The following is a 23,735-nucleotide window of genomic DNA, read 5'->3' on the forward strand; positions in this document are numbered from 1 at the left end:
TCTTAAAAAAATTTTTTTTGCATTCATTTGTTTTTGAGAGACAGAGACAGAGAACAAGTGGGGGAGGGGCAGAGACAGACGGAGACACAGAATCCAAAACAGGCTCCAGGCTCCAAGCTGACAGCACAGAGCCCGATGCAGGGCTCCAACTCAAACCGTGAGACGAAGTCGGACGATTAACCGGCTAAGCCACCCAGGCGCCCCTTCTTTTTCTGTTTTCTTAAGGTGAAAGTTTTGGTCATCAACTTGTGATCTTTTGTCTTTTTAAAATTTTTTTGTTTGTTTTCTGTGTCACTTTAATACTACCATGATTCCCCTTTATTTCCTCCACCTTAGTGTGAATTCAACTGCTCAGCATTGTTATGAGATAAATGAATATAAAAATAAAACAAAACAAAAACTTCTTCCTAGTTACCTAAGGCCTTTAGTCTCATATTTAGGTCCACTAGCATTTGGTGATGTGTATGTATGCCCTTAGAATGAAGGGCATGGTGATCTGACCAGGCACTTCATGTAAACAGACACTAATGAAGCCTGGGAAGAAACTCAAACTTGAAATAAGAAGTGTCAGTTTCCTCTGAAAACAAATTTATGTAACGTGAAAGGTGGTAGAAAGGTCAAATAGAATGAAGGTGGGGACAGAAAAGTTTCCCACGAAATAACCTCCTAGATCTCATCAAATGCTCGGGACACTATTTCTTGTCTCACTTAGTGACTATAGTTAGTAGATTGCTGGTATATTACTTGGATAAGCAAACAAATATACTTTCAGAAAAAATAATAGCGAAGCAGAAATCAAACATTCAAGACAAGTTTTTGATTATTCTCTTTATTTCACTTAGGACACTCAGTGGATATTAACTGGGTTACTTAAAAGTCATTTCAATTAGGTGTCTCTTTAGTCCTTCTTCAATTATTTCGAGTGTTCTAGTCTCAAATACATTCCTTTCTTCTACAAATTTCTGAAAGAGATGAATCCCTCCACCTACACCAAAATAATGTGCTTTGCTGGCCAAAAGCACCCGTCCGTTTTTATCTAATAATCTGAGGAATGTCTGGTGCAAAGAACCATAGTAATCTGGGTTGTAAATGGTTTCTGAGGTAAGAATGAGATCATATTTTTCAAAGAATTCTTCACTACTTAGTACAAGCTGACAAAACTCAGACCACTCCCCTGAAAAGAACCGGCATTTACATAATTCTTGTGCTACTTTGGATTTCCTGCATCTTTTCACATCTGGTTCGCTGACATCATTTCCTTCTTCTTCCAAGGTAGAGTTAGCCACTACATTAGGTAAGGTTACTTCATCAATCACCATACTGTTGTAATCTTGAAAATGAATTTCTTTGGCCCCTCCCTTGAATGCACTTATACCCAGCAACCCTGCTCCACAGCCAAGATCCAATACTTTTTTCCCAGCAAATTTCACTTGGGCCTTTTTGCAATAAGCCAGCAGGTCAAAGGTACATTCCCAGATTTTTAAGCCCCCTTCATAAACACCTGTAATCAGATCAGAGTGAGAAGAACAACTTTGCGAAACTATGTTTTCTCCAGGGCAGTTCTCTCTCAACGAGACGGTTTTCACTACCGATACGTTAACATGGGGGAGACCTGGTAACCTTTCTATGACTTTATTTGCTAACACTTTCTTGAAATCTTCAGGCATAGCATGCTCTTTGGCAACTCTCACGCAGGGATGTTTTTCACATGGCTCTAAGTTACTTGAACTGTTAGCTGCGCTGAGTGAGTTCTCTGTGTCTTGAGAGGGAGCTGCATTTCCCACTGGCTTATGTTCCAACACATGGTCCTGAGGCAAGTCAAACTGTTCGGTCGAACATTTTTTGTCCCTATCTTTTTTACTTTCTGAGACTAAAGACTCTTTGGAGGAATCCAGGGCCAAAACTCCATGTCCAACGGGTGTTAATTCATTTTCCAGATTGTTTTCTATAGTGAAATTAAATTGAAAAGTCATTCTGTCACTAAATGTACACAGTCCTTAAATTCAAAGGAAGATTCTTCAGCTTCTGGATAGAACTGATGACACATACATAAACCTGCCTCAATTATTCAATTAGTTTTGCTGTGGGTTAAGTTTTCTTTAGCTGCTTATACACAGTTACAAATATTTAGAGATGTTTCCAAATGACTTCTTAGAGGTCTCTGCTCTTCTTTTGAATTAGGTCTGCAGAAAAAAGAAAATTAAAAAGTAAAGTGAGGAGTGCCTGGCTGGCTCAGTCCATAGAGCACGTGACTCTTGACATCGGGGTCTTGGGTTCAAGCCACACATAGAGCTTGCTCACTTTAAAATGAACAAACAAAAAGACTAAGAAAAGGTAAAATGCCATATTTCGCTAAAATTTAACATTAAACAGCCCCCCTCTCCACCATACAGCTGCTTTCGCAGTAAAAGCTGTGAACGGTGAGGGAGATAAAATGATTTGGAAACACAGGGGTGCCTGGATGGCTCAGTGGTTAAGCATCCAACTTCAGCTCAGGTCATGATTTCACCATGCCTGACATCGAGCCCGGTGTGAGGCTTTGTGCTGACAGCTGGGAGCCTGAAGCCTACTTCGGATTCTGTGTCTCCCTCTCTCTCTGCCCCTCCCCGGCTCGCATGCTGTCTCTCTCATAAATGAATGAATGAATGAATAAATAAATAAAAATTTAAAAAGGTTTGAAAACACAGACACACACCCTTCAGGGTCCAAAAAATGGAGAAGAGAATACACTGTAAAAACTAAAGGACAACAGATCAACAACTAGGGGGAAAAAAAAAAAGTCCAAAATTCTCGGGCAGGAAATGACACACCTGATTGAGTCTTCCACTTAATCATGACCTTGCCCAAACATGTTTACCTCCTAAACCGCCAGAATCTCTTCACTTCAGTCTGTAACTGTTTCAAGTAACAGGTCTTCAAGATCTGATTTTGGCAAATGAGCATCCTTTATAAGAACACGCACAGGGAGGCTCTGGTGTGTGTCAATTCCCCCAAATGACCCCCGCCTACAAACATTTAGCAAGAACCAGCAGCCCTGGGTATACGGGAGTAGGAGAATTTTGGAGTACTTAGTAAAAAGATTCGTTTGGTGGTAGAGAAACACAAAGTAAGGGCACTGACCGGAGGGGCCCCTCGAAAGTGGAAGCAATGTACTGAGCCCCCTCAGGGTATCTACCGCGCTCGGTACTTTAAACACCATCAGCTTCAATTTGCACAACTCCGGCAGGCGGGGTCTCTGTCCCCCTTAACACAAAATGTACAAAGTCGGGCTGCCCCGCGAAGCGGGTAAAAAGGTGCCTGTTTCGACCCCACCGCGCCCTGGGGCTTGGATTCACTTCTGGCTGCAGGGCCCACGGCCACCCCGGCCGCAGGTGCGCTGTCTCCACGCCCCCGGGGGACAGACGCGAGCAAATCTGGGGGCTTCCGCCCTCACCTCCCCAAAGCGCCTCAGTGCAACGTTTCCGGCACCGCAGCCCTGAGAACGCTCGCCGCCCAGGAAGGGCCCAGCTCGCGGCGCAGACCCTGGGGACCGAGAGCGGGCACCTGTGAGTCGAGTCCTCCGCGGGCCAGACAAGCCCGGCTCTGTTCCCGGCCGGGCGCGGCCCGAGCTCACCGCGGAACGGCAGCAACCCGCCTCCTCTCTATGGTCCTGGTGCCGGCGGAGAGCTCGCAAGGCCCGCCGGGACGGCGGCGGTTTCCGGTCCTGGCGTTGGCGGGACGGGTTTGAAGGCGTGTTCCTGGGCGAAAGATGTCGCAGGAACGCGCGGTCGCGGCGAGCGCCGTCCGGCTGGAAGAGTTAAGTAGCTGGTCGCAGGAGCTATGCCGCCGGGAACTGCCGTCTGTCCTGCCCCGGCTTCTTATATCCTTTGTCACCTCCACCTGGACTGGGGTGTGGGGCAGCCCTTCCAGCCTTTCTCCGGCCTCGTCACGTTCGCCGCCGGGCCGTGTTGTGTTCCTGCGGCCTGAACCCTCTCCTTTCCTCGTCAATTGGAGAGATGAGTGAAGGAGGGGGAGCCCAGGGGACCGGGGCTGCCCAGGCCGAAGGCACGCCTCCCTCCGGCACTGGAAGGGCTCGCAGTGGACCTGATGATTTTGGCAGTGGATGTGGCGGGTTTTTTTCCGGGCGTTTGTGCCTTCGGGTTTTTCTGTGCTCGTCACGTGTAATTAAATGTAAATACCTTTACTTGGGGTAACGGGGGGCGGGCGGGGGGGGAGGGCAAGTGCTCAGACCTGAGCTGTAAGGTGAGCGCTGACTCCCTAAGAGGTAGATACTCTGACCTGTCTCTCGAATGGATGGGGCATCGGAATACCTTTCCCAGTATTAGGAGAATTAAAAGATGTAGTTCTGCCATGGTGCAGAGTTCCAGTCATTAAAAATGTTGCTCTTCTTCTCAGAACTCTGTTCCATTATTGCTGGTTAGGAGTTGCTTCCTTTTGTAATTGGCTTTCATCTGCCGGGTTCGAATTAGTTAATGCCTCCCTTGTGCAGGTGCATACTGTTTTGTAGTCGTCCTGCGGTTGTAAATGGCGCCTGGAATCCTATCCCTCCGTGTTGAAAGGTAATCTTTTTTTTTTTTTTTTTAACATCTTTGAGCTCACCTTCAACATAAAGCCACACTGAAAAGAAAAAAAGGGGCTTCACTTTAGAGAGTCTCAAATAATTTTTTACAACTAAAGCCAAATGTAATGTATTACCGTTACGCAGAAGTCATTCACATAGGCAGTGGCAAAATCCCACTTAGGTGCCAGAGATCTTTCTTAGTCATTGTGCATTGGCATCCTCAAGGATGTTGACTTGGGAAATATAGCCATCCTCCCACCCCAGAACATCTGGGCACATAACACATACCCCGCCAGGGTGTTATGCTTTGGGGGAACAAAGATAAGGAACACGGCTCCTCTTTTCCCCCTCAGGTTTATGGATGACATCAGTAATTGAAAGTCAACATTCCCACTTGGTTTTGCATCTCAAACTTAATGTTCAAAAGAACCTAAACCTATTTGTTCTTCCCCCAGTTTTCAACACTCCTTTTTTTTTTTATTAAAAAATTTTTTTAATGTTTGTTTATTTTTGAGACAGAGAGAGACATAGCATGAATGGGGAGGGTCAGAGAGAGAGGGAGACACAGAATCTGAAGCAGGCTCCGGGCTCCGAGCTGTCAGCACAGAGCCTGATGCAGGGCTTGAACTCATGGACCGTGAAATCATGACCTGAGCCGAAGTCGGATGCTCAACCGACTGAGCCACCCAGGCGCCCCAGTTTTTAACACTTTTCAACAAAAGAAAGTTAAGTTTTTAATCTATAGTCCCATCATCCAAACCTAATTATTTTCATGTTTTGCGTTTTACATTTATTTTCCAGTCTTTACTTGCATGTCCAGGTAAGCATAACTTATGTTTAATTTTGGGAGAGGCTAGAACCTTTTGGACCTTTACTGAAATTTTTCCATAAAACAAATCCAACACTACTGAACTAAAATGAGTTAGGGGGTGCCTGGGTGGCTCAGTCGGTGGAGCATCTGACTCTTGGTTCCAGCTGGGGTCATGATCTTGTGGTTTCTGCATTTGAACTCCACCTCTGGCTCTGCGCTCACAGTGCCTGCTTGGATTCTCTGTCTCCCTCTCTCTCTGTCCCTCCCCTGCTCGCTCTATATCACTCAAAGCAAACGTTGAAGCAAGAAAGATTTAAAATGAGTTATGCCTCATTTTGATTGCTGCGGTAAAATCCATATATGCAAAGTAAGGTGTCAGAAGAATCCATTCTTGTATTAGTGTGATGGGATTATACTTTATTCATTTTTTTTGATGACATGTTCTTTAATTATTATTACGCAGTAAAACATTTCCAACAATTCTTGAGGGTTGTAAGTGTACAGTTCATAATGCGATTATTGTTAACTTTTGTAATGAACATAGAGTAATTTTTGGTCACTTATTTGTAAGCATCTGCTGTGTGCAAAAGAATCTCAGACTTATCAGGTTGGTAAGATAGGTCCACAAGTAATATGAGAAGAAGGTAGAACATGTTGAGTGGCTTTAGACAGGTGCAAATAAAGTGCTGGAGAGGTGCTCAGGAGAAGAAATTTCTTTCCTGTGTTAGAAACCAGAAGCCTATGGATTAGTATCGTATTGTTCCTCATCTGTCAAAGGTATGTCGACTACACGTACTTGGAAAAGACAGTTTTATCCCTGAGCAATTTTGAAAATATTTCCTTGGATATATTCATTATATTGTAGTTTATTTACCTAATAACATTACATTTTTAAAAGCAAAATTAAGCCAGTCTAATTTCAGTTTGAGTCTAATTTCAATTTCTTACTGATCATTGCTTAAACTTCAAGAAGGCTACTTTTTAGATTGATTCTTAGTAGTGAATATTCTATTACTGTGATACTCGTATCTTCCTTAATTTTTTTACTCTATGTATCAGCATTCTGACGATTGGATCGAGCATATTCGTAAGTAAAATTATCTTAATTGTTTGATTTACCTTGATGTCATTAAGGTCTGAGTCGTATGTATCTCAATAACAGTTTCATATTCCCTTTAAATGTCTTCTTCTTGTAGTGCTCCAGCCTCTAAATTTCAGTTACTTAAAATGACCAATTCCTTCAAATTATTTAAATTCTATTTTGGGTGGATACCAAATCTGTTGATAATGCACATGTAAGAAGCACGTTGTAAATTTTAAATGTTAGTTGTTAAACTGTTCAGACTTATATAAAACATAATTTGCGGTCTGCTTTCAGGGTGACTTTCTCATGTTCATCTCTGTTCTTAATCTTAGTTGGCTTATTTACTTATTTAGCTGGGAGAAGGGATGAATTAAAGTCTAGACTCCACAGTTTACTCATATATTTTGAGTTAGCTTATTTACATTTCACTTGGTTGTGGAATATTTATAATTTTCAATCTATGTAGCCTGTTGGGTTTAATTTTTTAAAGTAATAATTACTTTTTATCCTGAGTATAATAATAATTTTATTTATTTATTTTTAATAATTTAAAGATACCAAATCCTATTCAATAGATGTATGCACATCCATTAAGTGGTCCTCAGTGGCTGGACATACAGGGTTGTTTTTTTGTTTTTTTGAGTTTTTGTTTTTGTGTTATTATTTCAGCTACTTAATAGTTTCTCTACATAGAATGTGGCATTTTGAAACTGTACAAAGTTCTGGTACTTACAGATTCTTGGATTTGGGGAAGGAGCAGTGATCTTTGTTGGCTGATACAACTTACTTTTCTTACAAAATATGTTGCTATTTCGCTTTATAGAAATTCTAAAAATTATCGTGGAAATGTTTTTACCTCATATGAACCACCTGACATTGGAACAGACTTTCTTCTCACAAGTGTTGCCAAAGGTATAGTACTATTATTATTTTAATCAATGTACATGTTATAAAGGCTGTTTATATCTAGCCTCAATTTTAGATAATTTATTCTTAACTGTGGCTCCATTTTTCCAAATGTATCACACATATTTGAAATACAAATAAGGTAGTAAGAAATAGATCTCATGTGAGAACATGGTGTTAGTGTGATCATTAGGTGATTAAAAACTTCTATTTTCAAATAGAATTTATATTAATTGAATTTATTAATTGAATCTTTCATTAATTGAATTTATATTATTTGTAGCTACTTTAAACACTCTTGTATTTTAAAGCTATTCAGTGAAGCCTTCCCCTGAGTATTCCTGGAAATGGCATACTCAATTTATGAAAACAACGAGCAGAATATATCTGAGGAGGCATTAGAGGGAGAAACTGTGGTGCTCACGTTGGTTCCAGTTAATGAGGAACCTAAGGAAGAACATCAAATGGAGCCAAGTGTTTCTTCAACCTCAGAAGTTGGCATGGAGGTGCCTGGGACAAACGATAAAGTTTGTCATCCTCAAATGAGTGAACAATTCAAGTCTTACCAAAACATAGCTGTTATAATACACCGATCCTTCCCTTGCCAACCAGTTTGCCTCCAGTTAATAAAGTATGTTGGGACACATTGCGGAGCTGGTGCCAACAATTTAACTTGAGGACCGATGGCCAGAAAGTGGATGTTGATCTGAGGCTCCAGAAACACGCTTACTCTGAAATAAACGAGAATATTCCTAAAATATCACGAGGCCAGATTGCAGTTGTGTTCGACAGAATGCAAGATAGCCTACATTGCTTGCATGTACCTTGGTTTGTTTATTCATTCACATATTAAAAGTCATCTTGGGTGCTTCCAACTTTGGGCAATTATGAATGAAGCTGCTTTATTGTGTGCAGGTCAAAATAAAAAAAAATAAAGCTATTCTGTGAAAATTTGGGGATGAATGATGAAGTTAGCTAAGTATCTTCTCTGTGGAGTTTATTAGTAATTGTTAAATTTTATTGCCTAGAAAAATGGAGCCAAATTTTATTCAGGAAGGCTTAGAATAACCAAGAGAAAACACTAAGTTCACCATCTACATTATTACCTTTTAGATACAGATATAGTTATAGATATAGATATAGATATAGTGTACTTTTTCTTTGAAAAGCACAGGCAATTTTCTTTTTTTTTAACTTAGGAAATTAAAGGTATTTTGGTTCCAAAATTAAACATTTTTTGAATGGTACCTTATCTCTTATTAGAATGGTTTTCTAAATTTACCTTTGAAGCAGATAATCATCAAAATTCCTGTTACTCATATTCACTTGATTGTTCTCTATCTAAAAGTTTCTTAGAATTTGTTCTTGGCCACCAGAAAAAGATCCAGCTGTTGTATAGATTAAAATAAGGATGTTGAGTGTTAACTTGCCTTTGGGAAATAACGTCCTCTTTAATTACATTGTGTTGTTATTCTTGCAATGTTTAGACCATTTAAATTGTTCAGAAAAATCTGAGTATTAAGATCTTAGGATAGCTAACTTCTCACAGACCAAAAACCTTAGTTCTGAGGTCACGTACTGTAGCCCTAACCCAGGAATGGTATTTTGAGTTGCTCAAAAGGAGGAACTGCTTAGAATGCAAGTGAACAAGTAGTTCACCAATTCATCATCACTAGCAGAAAATACCCTTGTAAATACCCATATGAGTGTTGATTGGTTAAGACCATCAACTTTTACTGTGTAGAGGAGCACTTACCTTTAATGGATGTTATTAAATAGATTCAAACCACAGAAATGGAAAGCAAATAAATTTCTGTCTGAGGCTTTTTTAGAGAGATAATATATGAATACTTTATACATATAAAAACATATATTTTTACTTTAATAAGTGCAGTTGTTAAGCTAGATAATATCCCATGGCTGTTAGTAATGAAAAATTGCCTGTCATTTTTTTCACTTTAAAAATATGTCTTTCCCTTTCTTGTGTTTTCTGTTACTCCTATTTATAATGTGCTTTGTTTTCACAGACTGTGAAATTATTTGATGACATGATGTACGAGTTAACCAGTCAAGCCAGAGGACTGTCAAGCCATAATTTAGAAATCCAGACCACTCTAAGGAATATTTTACAAGTATGTCAAATATATTAGAAAGGGTATAGAGGAGGAGCTTAAACAGTGTAAGAATTTTTGTACTGATATTAATTAAGTGATATATCCTTTGTGTAGTGGTCCAGTGCTGGAATTAAACTTATAGAATTAAAGATACGAATGCAAAAAAATAAATTTTGAATTTTTTAATACAGTTTCATGCTGAGTATAAGACAGCAAATAATCAAGATAGCATGCCCTACCTGTAATTTCCAAGTGTATATGGAGAACACCTACCATATGCTTTGATGTGTGGGTTAGTATTCCAACTTTTGTTTTTTAACCAAATGGCTAGCTAGTTGTGCGATAATGTAGTTCTGATAGATTGAAGTTCAATGAAAGAAGGAACAGTGTCCATTGTGTTCACAGCTCTATCCCTAGTACCCAGCGTATCATCTGATACCTTTATATGTTTGTGCACAAAAACATAACTGAATGAAACCTCTTCCCTTATTTCCAGACAATGGTGCAGCTCTTAGCAGCTCTTACAGGATGTGTTCAGCATATCTGTGCCACACAGGAGTCCGTCATTCTAGAAAATATTCATAGTCTTCCTTCCACAGTCCTACATGTAATCAAAAGTACATTTGTACATTGTAAGGTGAGTAATGAGTGTAAGTGTACTTTAAATGGCCTAGAATCCGCAGGCAAAAGGGCTGAAGAAAATAGTGTTTGTATGTAAGATTTTACATACTAGCCTATATTATTGGAATAAACTTTTCCATAGAACAAAGAACCACGAACAGGCATACTTTGTTTTATTGCACGTTGCAAATAGTGCGCATTTTTGCAAATTGGAGGTTTGTGACAACCCTATGTTTAGCCAGTCTGTTGGTGCCATTTTTCCAACATTTGCTTGTTTCGTGTCTCTGTGTCACATTCTGGTAATTTTTCCAATATTTCAAACATTTTCATTATTATATTTGTTATGGTAATCTGTGATTAGTGATTATAACTTGCTGAAAGCTCTGATGATGGTTAGCATTTTTTAGCAATAAATAATTTTTGATTAAGGTACATACATTGTTTTTTTGGACATAATGCTATTGCACACTTAATAGACTACAGTGTAGTGTAAACATAATTTTTATATCCACTGGGAAACCAAAAACTTTATTTAACTCATTTTATTGCAGTAGTTTGGAACTGAACCTGCAATATTTCTGAAGTATGCCCGTATGTAAATATTTGCTTCAAAATAAGTGGTTACAAGGGAGTGATTAAAAATGGACTTTTGCGGTTTTATGTTTGTTGTTTTATTCTATTTCCTTACTATAAAGAAAGAAGAGAGATGGATTTGTGTTGAATCACAGGAATCCTGAAATTGTTCTGTCATGGCATTGGTGGATGAGATGAATTCCTTAATGATTGGGTGCCTCTGAAAGGACACCAGCCCTTTTTCAGTCCATCTCTACATTCCTGAGGCAGCTTTAAAGCACCAAAGCTGGCCTACAATTTGTGGGTCTCAGGCAGTTTTGATACTGGTATGGTCCGGTGAATAAAAATCGCTAGTTTAACTAACACTTCTCTTTGGTGACAGGGCTAAAAGTCTGCACCTGACCGAATGTTGTGTATCTCCCTTTTAGTTTTTTTTATGTTTGCAAGGTCTCAGAAGTCAGAAATCCTATTTTAGGGGCACCTGGGTGGTTCAGTTGGTTAAGCGTCCGACTTCAGCTCAGGTCATGATCTCGCGATCCATGAGTTGGAGCCCTGCGTTAGACTCTATGCTGACAGCTCAGAGCCGAGAGCCTGCTTCGGATTCTGTGTCTCCCTCCCTCTCTGCCCCTCCCTCACTCGCGCTCTCTCAAAAATGAATAAATGTTTAAAAAAAAATCCTATTTTATGTGTGCCTGCATCTCTTGAAGTACACTGTTCATAATGAATGGTCATTTGTTTAATGAATAAATACGTGGTTCAGTAAAAAGCACTAAAGTTATGAGCTCTGATAAAATGAGTTAAAGTAAATTTGGCTCTTGAGCTTTTCATGATTTGCTGTTTCTTTTATTTTTATTTGTGATCAGGATAGCGAATCTGTCTATTCTGGGCATTTACACCTAGTTTCAGACCTTCTCCAGGCTCTTTTCAAGGAGGCCTATTCTCTTCAAAAGCAGCTAATGGAACTACTGGATATGGTTTGCATGGACCCTTTATTAGATGACAATGATGATATTTTGAATATGGTGATAGGTAAGTGAAGAAAACTTCCTACTTAGTATATGACATATATTGACCAAATTGCATATACATTCGATTACCGAATCCAACGTTGTTTCGAATGATTCATGGTATCTTATTATGTATAAAAAAAATTATGGGGCGCCTGGGTGGCGCAGTCGGCTAAGCGTCCGACTTCAGCCAGGTCACGATCTCGCGGTCCGTGAGTTCGAGCCCCGCGTCAGGCTCTGGGCTGATGGCTCGGAGCCTGGAGTCTGTTTCCGATTCTGTGTCTCCCTCTCTCTCTGCCCCTCCCCCGTTCATGCTCTATCTCTCTCTGTGCCAAAAATAAATAAAAACATGGAAAAAAAAATTAAAAAAAAAATTAAACACTACCTGAGAAGTTTTTAGTCTTCTAACTTTTAGAACTTATAGAATTGCTATGTGATGCCTTAACATAGATTTGTGTATTGTCCGTGTTCGCCATACATGATTTTTCCAAGAAAGTTGTGCAACTGTATACCTTGTAAAATAATTTAGATTTTGAGGCAGTAGTTTTTAGAGTGTTTAAAGCATTAGCTCAGTAGGAAATGAAGTTTGCATTTCTTCCCAGAACACATCTAGTTACATATATATGTACATGTTTCTAAATGTGTATGTATGCACGGTCATTTATTATACGTAAAGTAATAACCTGTTTCACATGTTTCATTTTTAAAGAATTGCTGATTGCTACCTCATAATTCTACCACCCAGAGTTTGAAAAACAGTAATATCAGGGCAAAAATTGCATACATAGCTTCAGCATAAAGAGATAAGTTGGTTTTGTGCAGTATGTCAGGAGTACCTCTTGGTCTGTAACGGACCACCCCAAAATCTAGTGGATTAAAACAGCTACTGGTGTATTTATTCACGGTTCTGTGAGTCAGCAGTTTAGGCTGGGTTCAGCTTGGACAGCTTTCTCTGCTCCACGTGGTGCACCTGTCTCACTTGTGTTTTTGTGCTCAGTGACCTCACGCGTATCTGGCTTTTGGCAGAGGCAGAAGCACTGAGCCAGCCCTGTGTGGCACATCGTCCAGGAGACCAGCCCAGGCTCGGTCATCAAGAGAGAATAAGCCCCAGTGTGCAAGCACTTTTTAAGTCTTGGCTGTCCTTATAGTTATTGTCCTGTTGAACAAAGCAAGTCGTGTGGCTAAGCCCCGGATCAGTGTAGAAGGAAACTGCCCAAGAGTGTGGACACAGAAGGGGAAGTCACTGGCCATTTTTACAAATAAAATGGAAGAGCAGAAGCTTTCCTTAAACACTGTGCAGATTTACTTTCATTCTTCCCTGTTGGGAGTTCTTTCCTTTGCAGCTTATTTTGTTATTTTGGATTAGAATATCTATAGAATATTTCTGTCATAACAGGGCACAACTTTTATTCCACCGAACATTTGAGTTTTATTTAGGTAGGTGTAAATGTCAGAAATTAATTTTCTGTATTTATAAAAACAAATTAAAAGTGTGATACTTTTTAATGATTATTCTGAATCAGTTTTTTTCTAATTGCATTACCTAATTTAACAGATGTCAAAATTCTTCAGTAGATATGTTTAAATATAGGGCAAACTCACCCCATATGACATTTGAATGTCCTAAGAGTTCTGTTATCTTTTTTTTTTTGTAGTTATTCATTCATTGTTGGATATCTGCTCTGTTATTTCCAGCATGGACCATGCATTTCATGCTAATACTTGGAAATTTATAATTAAGTAAGTTGTTTTTCTTTGCTTTTACTTTTTGTAATGTATTTTCTATATTCCAATTCTTAATTCTTTGTAAGTTTTTGTAGATTGCATTTTAAAACATTTTTGTATGGGTATGTATAAATAATGTTTACTGACGCTGCTGTCTGGTAATTCACATATTGTACATGTAGCTCCCAGACCGAATTGGACTTCTCCACTGTGCTACTTCTAAAATTAAAACAATATTTAGACTTTGTTACTAGTACTTCTGAAATAATGGGCCATGGGCCTTAACCACTTGACTACTGCTACCGTAATTTAACCCATCAAGTGTTTTGTTTCCAGGCTTAGATAAATAGTCATAATTAGAGCTAAATATAATCCCTTTGTTATATGCCTTTGAGTTGTTGAAGTTTAATTTCACTTATAAAGTAATTTTAGCTAGAGTGTTACGAAGGGTTACCAGGGAGAGTACCCATCAGATTCTCGGGGGTGGGAAGAGGTAGACTTGAGATGTAAAATGGCTAAGAATCTCTACTTTATACACACGCATAAAACATTAAAGGCCAGTGTAGTATTTTTAGGTCTTAGATACTTCTCTTGCACCACCAGGAGGTTACTAATTTGCCAACAAGTAAAGGTGCAGTGGTTAAAAGTGCCAACCCAGAGCCCATACTGCATGTGTTTGAATCCATTCTGAAATCACTTCCTCTTTCTGAGCACTCGGACAAGATGGTTAACTTCTCTGAGCCTTAGTTTGCTTATATGAAAATGGGAGTAATAACAATAGCACCTTCTTGGTGGGTTTATAGTGAGAGTTAATTTGAGTGTATCGATATGAAATGCTTACAGCTCTGCATGGCACGTAGCAAGTGCCTAATGAAATACCACATTATCATCATTATCAAATATTTTCTACTCCTGGACCCTTCCAGTTAATTTGCTAGCCAGTGTTCAGTCTGATCTTTTGAAAATGTAAATTAGATCATGTCACTCTACTGCTTAAAATTCATCCCAGTTTACTAAGAGATACAACTTCATCCTCTCCAGCCTCTGCCTTCTTCACCAGCTCATCTCTGCTGCTCTCTCCCTGCTCTTACTTCCTCAAACATACCAAACTCTCCAATCCTGGGGCCTCCTCATGCTCTTTCCCTCTGCCTGGGATGTTCCTCTCCCATAGTCCACACCTAGCTGACTCCTGCTTATCTTTTCAGTTCGCAGCTTCAGCGTTACATCCTCAAGATAACTTTGATATTCTCACCCTGAGAATAAGTTATTTCAGGTCTCTCTATTGTAGCACCCTGGACTTTTCTATCTCAGCATTTATCACAACTGTAATTATTCTTAAAATTATGTGATGTTCTCTCTTGTGCTAGACCAGAAGTTCCATGCAGGCAGGGCAGAGATTGTGTTTTCATTCACTTCTCCATCCCCAGGGCCTAGCAGAATATCTGGAGCATTAAATTCAATTAACATTTTATAAGGAGCAATAAAAAAATAGCCACTTACTAAGCTAACATGACACCTTCAGAAGTAGCATCAGCATATCTTAATTATGCCATGTCTAATATATATATGATTCATTGTGATTTTTACATGTTACTTCAAGTCCTAGTTCTTTTTTTTTTTTTTTTTTTTCACGTTTATTATTGAAAGACAGAGAGCATGAGCATGGGAGGGGCAGAGAGAGGGGGAGACCCACAATCTGAAGCAGGCTCCAGGCTCCGAGCTGTCAGCACAGAGTCCAACGCGGGGCTCGAACTCACAAACCGTGAGATCATGACCTGAGCTGAAGTTGGACGCTCAACCAACTGAGCCACCCAGGTGCCCCTCAAGTCCTGTTTCTATGGTCCTATGTTACTTGATGTATTACTTGTGATTGTTTCTTTTTATTCATTTAGGCAGAGCCTTAAGCACCAGTCGGTTATAAAGAGTCAGCTGAAACACAAAGATATAATTACCAGCTTGTGTGAAGACATTCTTTTCTCCTTCCATTCATGCTTACAGTTAGGTGAGCAGATGACGCAGTCAGATGCACAGGTAAAATAGAGTCTAAACAGCACGTTGAACAGTCGTTCTTTTTTCCTTTGGCAGTTAACTAAATCTCATTTGAATCTATGGATCGGCTTACCTTAAAGGATTTTCACTTATTTTGTTTTTGTTTTTTTCAATCTAGGATTATTTACAGCCCGTGATTACTTTTCACCCCAAACATTGCATTAGACTCTGCCAGCTCTTATTCCCTCTAGAGACTAGTTGTTCCCTTCATACATAATGACTGGTTGGTTGAGGCACTCCCCTCAGAATCCTTTGATTCTTTTCTACCCTCGGACAAAAATCTAACTCCTTAGTCCTGTGTTCACTTAAGGTCGTCTTGATACAGCCACAGTCAGCCTTTTTTTCACCAATCTATCGCAACCTGTAATGATGTGATACATAACTTTCCTGGGCATATGTATGTATCGGTGTTTTCAGATTGATGCGCGCTTACGTTTATTTTGATTTCAGAAAGTTACAGCGTTGAATGGACATCCCATTCATGAAACATACTGTACTCTAAAAATTTGTAATAAGCTTATTGGGAATTATAGTTCATTTTCCTAAATCGATTTATACATAGTGCCTTTTGTTCTCAGACTAGCCCTTTAAATTTTATTTAACTCATAATGACCCTAAATTATAGGACTGATAGTGGTCAGGACCTAAGAGTTGTATGTAATAACTTCAGTGGGAAAATGAGTTAAATATTTCTTCCTTAAAGTAACCGTAACCTTTCCTGCTGTAGACTTGCTAACTGATACAGGCAATTCCTTTGTACCTGTGCTCCTTCCTGCCTTGCCTTCAGGCGGGTGGGCATGTAAGGATTCATCCCTTTCCTAAGCACTGGTTGCAATTCCTGGGGCAGAGATGATTTGGAAAGACAGACCCTACGGGAGGATGGGAGTTTGAAACTGAGGTTGGTAAGAACGAACTGAGGAGTGGCTTTAGGAAGGGGCTAACCTTTTCCTTCTTGCTTCTCTTTCTCTTATCTGTTCTCCCCTTACATCTGTTTTCCCCTGTTGTTTTCCATCCCCACTTCTGTCCTCCTACTGCCCTTTCCAATTCCCCTCACCTTCCTGTGAGGAGGAGACATTTGGTTGGGTATCTTGTGTCAGTGGCAGGAAAGCTGTTTTCTTCTCCACCTTTATCCTCAACCCCGACCTTCTCTTTTCCCAGTTTCCTTCTTGCTTAACTTGACCCCCAGACTCTCCAGCTAGTGCTGGGAAAGTAAGATTAGACAGAGATTGCGGGACAGGAGAGAGACAGGGAGAGCCCAAGCAACAGTATAGTGGAAGAGAAAAGAAGTCCTGAGGCCTGACTAGGGTGGCTCTTTGTACACAAAGTATTTAAGTTCAGCTTGTTAGAAATGGCTTGTATATAGAAATCAAAGAATTTAAATTATATGGAGTGCTTGGGTGGCTCAGTTGATTGGGCATCTGACTTCGGCTCAGGTCATGATCTTAAGGTCCGTGAGTTCAAGCCCTGCGTTGGGCTCTGTGCTGACAGCTCAGAGCCTGGAGCCTGTTTCAGATTCTGTGTCTCCCTGTCTCTCTGCCCCTCCCCTGCTCACGCTCTGTCTCTGTCTCTCTCAAAAATAAATAAACATGAAAAAAACCTTTTTTTAAAGAATTTAAATTATAAACTTTCCTAACTGCCCAAGGAAATTTTCATGTATTCCCTTGTGAAAATTTGGGACTGATAAAGTGACTAACACTACTGACTGCCCACTGCCTGAAAGGGAGCTTTGAGATGGTCTGTGTAGGTTGTCCGTTTTGAACTCATAATTCTGGTCAGCAGCGCCCTCTGCTGTTCACTATTGATATTTACTGAGGAATTGACCGATTTATATTAAAGTCCTGAAGCAGTTTTCTCACTTCGTTTTCAAAAACATCAAAATAAAACCACCAGATTTAATAGCTAATATACTACTTTTGGAAGCATACAGATGTATCAGTCCCTGTATCAGGTTCCCTGCGCTGCCATAACAAACCACAAACTGGGTGCCTTGAAACAGCAGGAATTTATTCTCCCATAGTTCTCGAGGAGGGAAGTCTGAGATATAGCAGGAGGACCATGTTCTCTCGAAGGCTCTAGGGTAGAGTCTGCTCCATCTCTTAGTTTCTGGTGTCACTGACATTCCTTGGCTCGCAGCTGTAGAACTCCATGCTCCGCCTCCCATCGTCATGTGGTGTTCTCCCCCTGTGTCTTCACCTCATCTTCATGTAAGGACACCAGTCATTCAGAATTGAGGGTACACCCTACTCCAGTGTAACCTCATCTTAACGGATTATATCTGTGATGACCCTATTTCTAAATAAAGTCACATTCTTAGGTACTGGAGATTAAGCTTCAACATATCTTTTTAGGGGACACAGTTCAACCTATAACAGCTCTTAAGATTGATATTTATTTTCTGATAAGTCTTGAACAGGTTCAAAAAGAGAATGTCATTAGATTTTTTAACATACAGTTTTTTTTTTTTTCAACTTTTTTTGTTTGTTTGTTTTTTTGGGACAGAGAGAGACAGAGCACGAACGGGGGAGGGGCAGAGAGAGAGGGAGACACAGAATCGGAAACAGGCTCCAGGCTCCGAGCCATCAGCCCAGAGCCTGACGCGGGGCTCGAACTTACGGACCGCGAGATCGTGACCTGGCTGAAGTCGGACGCTTAACCGACTGCGCCACCCAGGCGCCCCTAACATACAGTTTTTTAACCACAAATGATTTAGTTTTTCTGTAAAGATAAGGAAATTTATTTGTAAAGCTCTTAAATATAAATTTAATTTCCACTGTAAATGCTACTTTTGTCTATATAATGCTTGTAAAATTTGTATTTAGAGAATAAATATACTTTTTTACATATAAATATATGGCTTACTCTAAATATGTAAATATAAAACACCTTATTTTTAAATGAAGTATCGTTGACTTACTGTTTAGTTTCAGATGTACAACAGTGACTTGACATTTGTGTATACATTATGAAGTGCTCAGCACAATAAATAGAGTTACCATTTGTTGCCATGCAGCATTATTACAATGCCATTGATTATATTTCCTATGCTGCACCTTTCATCCCTATAACTTTTCATTCCATAACTGGAAGCCTGTGCCTCCCACTGACCTTCACCCTGTTCCGTCATCCTCCTACTCCCCCTCCCCACCCCCACCTCTGGCAACCACCACTTTGTTCTTTACACTTATGAGCCTGTTTCGGTTTTATTTTGTTTGTTTTGTTTTTTAGATTCCACATATAAGTGACATCATATGGTATTTGTCTTTCTGTGACTTCACTTAGCATAATATTCTCTAGTCCATCCATGTTGTCCCAAAGGACAAAATTTCATTCTTTTTTGTGGCTGAGTAATATTCTGTGGTATATATATTTATATACTACATCTTCTTTATCCATTCATCTGTAGTTGGAAACTTAGGTTCCTTCTATATCTGGGCTATTATAAATAATACTGCTATAAACATCAGGGCGCATGTGTCTTTTTGAATTAACATTTTTGTTTTCATCAAAAACCCAGACATGGGATAATTGATTGTATGGCTTCTATTTTTAATTTTTTGAAGAACCACCGTACTATTTTCCATAGTGTCTGTACTGATTTACATTCTGACCAACACACACTGTTGGTCAGTTTGTGTTCCCACCAACAGTGCATGAGGATTCCCTTTTCTCTGTATCTTCACCAGCTCTTGTTATTTCTTTTTTTTTTTTTATACTAGCGTTTCTGACAGGTGTGAGATGATATCTCATTGTGGTTTTGATTTACATTTTCCTGATGATGTGTGATGCTGAGCATCTTTTCATGTGCCTGTTGATCATCTGTTGTCTTCTTTGGAAAAGTTATCTATTCAGGTCCTCTACCCATTCTTAATCAGTTTGTTTGGGTTTTTTTTGGTGTTGAGTTGTAGGAGTTCTTTATGTGTTTTAGATATTAACCCCTTATTGGTTATATCACTTGCACCTATCTTCTCCCATTCAGTAGGTTGCCTTTCGTTTTGTTGGTAATAGACGTGTACTTTTATATCTATATGCCTATGCTTAACTTTATTGCATGCTGCATTTAGATTTTATTAGTATTTTTGTTTTATTTAAAGAAAGGATGCTCAGTATTTTTGAAACACTGAAAATGATCTTCCTTGCTTATATCTTCACCCCTTTTTGTTGACAGTGGGATGCAAACTTTTTGTTTTGAACTATTCAGTAAATCGAGATGGGATAATCAGTTGTACACTCACTTTTAAAAATGTCAGAATAAAAGCTCTATATTTAACTAGTATGCTTAGTAATGAAGGAAAACTAGATCCTTCAACCAAATCTGTACAATGTCTCCTTGAATGAGAAAGAAAAATTGAAAGGAGGCAAACATAATAAGTAGTGTGTCACTGGCCATTCATTTCATAAGCATTTCCAGAGTGCTTATTCTGTGTAAGTTAGATTTTCTGCCTTCAACAATTTATAGTCTAGGGCAGCAGAAAAATAAACAGATAATTATAGAATAATTATCTTTGGAGAACTGGGTGTTGGCTTGTGGGAGTAAAGGTAGGAATCCAGTCATGAAGTCAGGGAAGATTTCTTGTGAATGACATCTAAGGTTAACATTTCTTTTTTCTTTTTTTTTTTTTTTTTTTTTTTTTTTCAACGTTTATTTTTATTTTTGGGACAGAGAGAGACAGAGCATGAACGGGGGAGGGGCAGAGAGAGAGGGAGACACGGAATCGGAAACAGGCTCCAGGCTCTGAGCCATCAGCCCAGAGCCCGACGCGGGGCTTGAACTCACGGACCGCGAGATCGTGACCTGGCTGAAGTCGGACGCTTAACCGACTGCGCCACCCAGGCGCCCCTCTTTTTTCTTTTTTTAATGTTTATTTATTTTGAGAGAGAGAGAGAAAGTGTGCAACTTTGGGGGAGGAGCAGAGAGAAAGGGGGAGAGAGAATCCCAAGCAGGCTCCACACTCTGTGTGGAGCACGTCACAGGGCTCCATCTCACACCCAGTCTTACGACCTTGAGAGCATGACCTGAGCCGAAATCAAGAGACACTTAAGCTTAAGATTTCTCATTGAGTGTAGGGGTACTGGGTGGCTCAGTCAGTTAAATGTCTGACTTCTGCTCAGGTCATGATCTCACAGTTTGTGAGTTCGAGCCCCACATTGGATTCTGTGCTGATAGTGCAGAGCCTGCTTGGGATTCATTCTCTCTCTTTTTCTCTCTCTCCCTCCCTCCCTGTCTCTGTCTCCCTCTGCCCCTCCCCCACTTTCCCTCTCTATATCTCAACTTAAATAAAACTTTAAAAAAAAGATTTATTAAGTGTATTATAAGGTCAGTGTAGATTCATAGCACTCTGTTAAGAAAATTCATGTTTGTTATTATCAGGAAGGTGAATTTTCATCTAACCTATTTCTGCTGAGGACTGTTTACTGTTTCCAGATATTTTTAATAAAGGTCAAAATGAAGGGTCATATTTAATTAATGAATCATCCATTTCTGTTTTGATTGGTTTATTTAAGGTTTTGCTGTATTGGAAAGGAATCCAACGTAATCGATTAACATTAAAGTTAGTATATGCTATTTCATATGAAATTATTCTCAGAATTAAAGACAATAAGGAATCTGTTTGGCTTAAGTTTATGGTACTGATTAAAGCTTTTTGGATTATACTGTGTATTACACATTGGAGTGACAAAGCAACCCACGTTTATTGAGTTAAGTTGCCCAAAGTGTCAGGCACTGTGTAAACCTCACTTTAAACTATGGTATAAGCCACACATCGCAGCCTCATAGAGAGGTTTAATAACCTTCTCAGGGTATGTAGCAGTTGTGATAGGGCCAGGATTTCAATCCAGGCAGGATGACTCCGTAGTCTCTACGTCCCCTGCAAGCACATAGCTAACTTGGCATCACCCACTGTTGTATCATTTTACAAATGTAATATATACTCACAAAATCCTCACATGTTACAGAAATATTTAACATGGAAAGTGAAATCCTACTTTCATCTTCTAGAGAGAACCGTAGGTAAAGTTTTGATTTATTTTTGTGGGGTTAAGAAGCAAATATTAACATTTTATAATGCATTTTAAAATAATAATAGGATTATATACATATTGTTTGCAACTTGATATTTTACTTAATTACCTCAGGGCTTTGTATGTCTGTGAATATAAATCTACCCAATTCTTTTCTTTTTTTAATGAATTCATTTTTAAGAGAGAGCAAGTGGGAGTGGAGCAGAGAGTGAGGGAGAGAGAGGACCCCATGCAGGCTCCGCACTCTTAGCGTAGAGCCCTACACAGGACTCGAACTCCTGACCTGGGAGATCATCAGCTGAGCTGAAACAAGAGTCGGCCGTTTTACTTGACTGAGCCACCCAGGCGCGCTACCCCCAATTCTTTTATTAATAGCTTTATGCAATTATTTATGAAAATACCTTGAATTTATTTACCCATTCTCTAGTTGATGGATACTTGGTTCATTTCAGTTTTCACTATATAAAAATGTTGCATTGCATTTCTGTGCTAGCTAGTATGTATTTCTTGTGTTTTCTTTTTTTCTTTTTTTGAGAGAGAGAGAGCCTGAGTGGGGGAAAATGTCAGGGGAAGAGAGAGTTATTGTCTTTTAATTCTTGTTTTGTTTATCCGTTTTGAGAGAGAAAGAGCAGGAGCAAGGGAGGGGCAAGAGAGAAACCCAGGCAGGTGCCGCGCTGTCAGTGCAAAGCCCAACACCAGGTTTGAACTCACACCGTGAGATCATGACCTGAGCCAAGAGTCAGGCTTAACTGACTAAGCCACCCAGGTGCCCTGAGAGAGAGAGAGAGAGAGAGAGAGAGAGAGAGAGAATATGAATCTTAAGCAGGCTCCATGCTCATTGTGGAGCCCGATACAGAACTCCATCCCATGACTCTGGGATCATGACCTCAACCAAAACCAAGAATTGGACACTCAACTGACTGAGCCACTTAGGCGCCCCTGTGCAAGCTAGTATTTCTGTAGGATCTAAGTGGAACTACTACTGTGTCAAGGGAATTCAATACTTTAGCTTTTAAAAATAACAATGCAAAGACTGTATTTTATGCTCCCATGAACCATAAAGTGGGTGTTACCCCACTTCTTCGGCAACTTTTCGATATTATCAGTCTTTTTTATGTTTGCTAATAGCCCGCCCCCTTTCCCTTTAAAAGATATCTAATTAGGTTGTAAATTGAATTCTTTCAATATTAGTTTATTGGCAACTTGTATTTTCTTTTCTTTGAACTGACATGAGAAGTCTTTTATCTGTTTTCTTTTATATATCATTCTTTTATTGGTTGGAGACTTTTTTGATCATCTGTTTGCTCTCCATATAGCAAAACATAATAAGGTAGTTAAATTTCTTTTACTTTCAGATCAACCAGGAATGACCACCCCTTTTGCTATTATAAAGTAAAATTTATTTTCAGTAGAGTTTAATTTTTTGAAATATCTCTATCATTTAATGTTTATGTTGCTCCTAACAATTCAGAGAGTTATGTTTACTTGGAAAATGGTTATGCTCTGTTTATTAAGAAATCTTCTTAGAAAATACTGTCTCATTTACAAGCTTAGCTAATTTCTTACTCTTTTCTTATTTATTATGCTTTTTTCCTTTTTTTGAACAGGATAATGCTGACTATAGATTATTTCAGAAAACACTCAAATTGTGTCGCTTCTTTGCCAACTCCCTTTTGCACTATACTAAGGTAAGGCTTATTTTGTTAAATGTGTAAATGTGAAATCTATAATAAATTATAAATTGTCCTGTTTTTATCATTCCTGCCAAAAGATCAATCTGTTGAAGTTATTTTGTGAAGAATATGTTTTATAGGTTTTTTAAAAATACTGTTATTAGGGGCGCCTGGGTGGCGCAGTCGGTTAAGCGTCCGACTTCAGCCAGGTCACGATCTCGCGGTCCGTGAGTTCGAGCCCCGCGTCGGGCTCTGGGCTGATGGCTCAGAGCCTGGAGCCTGTTTCCGATTCTGTGTCGCCCTCTCTCTCTCTGCCCCTCCCCCGTTCATGCTCTGTCTCTCTCTGTCCCAAAAATAAATAAACGTTGAAAAAAAAAAAAAAAAATTAAAAAAAAAAAAATACTGTTATTAAATGTTGAGCACCTGTTATATCATTTAAGTTGCTACCATCATCTTGTTACTATTTTTATTCAATTCTTTGGAAAAATCAGTTCTTTAAGTATAAATACAAATAAAATTACTTCTATAAGCACAAGTCAGTTATCAGAAGATAATTCAATTTGGCTTTAAATACTGTTCACAAATTACTT

The 23,735-nt window shown here is 39.3% G+C and overlaps 2 protein-coding genes across 8 annotated transcripts in view; one reads left to right on the forward strand and one right to left on the reverse strand.

Moving 5' to 3' along the window:
* Nucleotides 1-813: 813 nt before the first annotated feature.
* On the reverse strand, nt 814-3,780 carry METTL18 (methyltransferase like 18). 3 transcript variants are annotated; one of them, XM_047839805.1, is made up of 2 exons: nt 3,614-3,780; nt 814-2,183 (listed from the first exon to the last, which is right to left on the reverse strand). In XM_047839805.1, exon 2 carries the CDS (start codon nt 1,971-1,973, stop codon nt 867-869), a length of 1,107 nt encoding a protein of 368 aa, XP_047695761.1. In that variant the 5' UTR covers nt 1,974-2,183; nt 3,614-3,780; the 3' UTR covers nt 814-866. The 3 variants fall into 3 exon arrangements, with proteins under 3 accessions (XP_047695761.1, XP_047695759.1, XP_047695760.1); XM_047839803.1 differs by having other exon boundaries at nt 3,544-3,680; XM_047839804.1 differs by lacking the exon at nt 3,614-3,780 and adding an exon at nt 3,434-3,561.
* The window catches only part of FIRRM (FIGNL1 interacting regulator of recombination and mitosis), a 45,938-nt gene continuing 25,862 nt past the window's right edge, over nt 3,660-23,735 (forward strand). For 2 of the 5 annotated variants that reach the window (XM_047839786.1, XM_047839787.1), the window contains exons 1-9: nt 3,660-3,859; nt 6,420-6,459; nt 7,280-7,368; nt 9,390-9,494; nt 9,973-10,113; nt 11,534-11,699; nt 13,333-13,417; nt 15,295-15,433; nt 23,080-23,160. In XM_047839786.1, coding sequence (XP_047695742.1) covers nt 3,749-3,859; nt 6,420-6,459; nt 7,280-7,368; nt 9,390-9,494; nt 9,973-10,113; nt 11,534-11,699; nt 13,333-13,417; nt 15,295-15,433; nt 23,080-23,160 — 957 coding nt within the window. In that variant the 5' untranslated portion in view covers nt 3,660-3,748. Of the gene's footprint in view, nt 3,860-3,909; nt 4,171-4,489; nt 4,560-6,419; nt 6,460-7,279; nt 7,369-9,389; nt 9,495-9,972; nt 10,114-11,533; nt 11,700-13,332; nt 13,418-15,294; nt 15,434-23,079; nt 23,161-23,735 lie in introns of those variants that run through there. The other 3 variants (XM_047839789.1, XM_047839788.1, XM_047839790.1) reach the window with 3 other exon arrangements.

This window comes from Prionailurus viverrinus, chromosome F1 (assembly GCF_022837055.1).
Source record: "Prionailurus viverrinus isolate Anna chromosome F1, UM_Priviv_1.0, whole genome shotgun sequence".
Taxonomy (NCBI): Eukaryota; Metazoa; Chordata; class Mammalia; order Carnivora; family Felidae; genus Prionailurus; species Prionailurus viverrinus.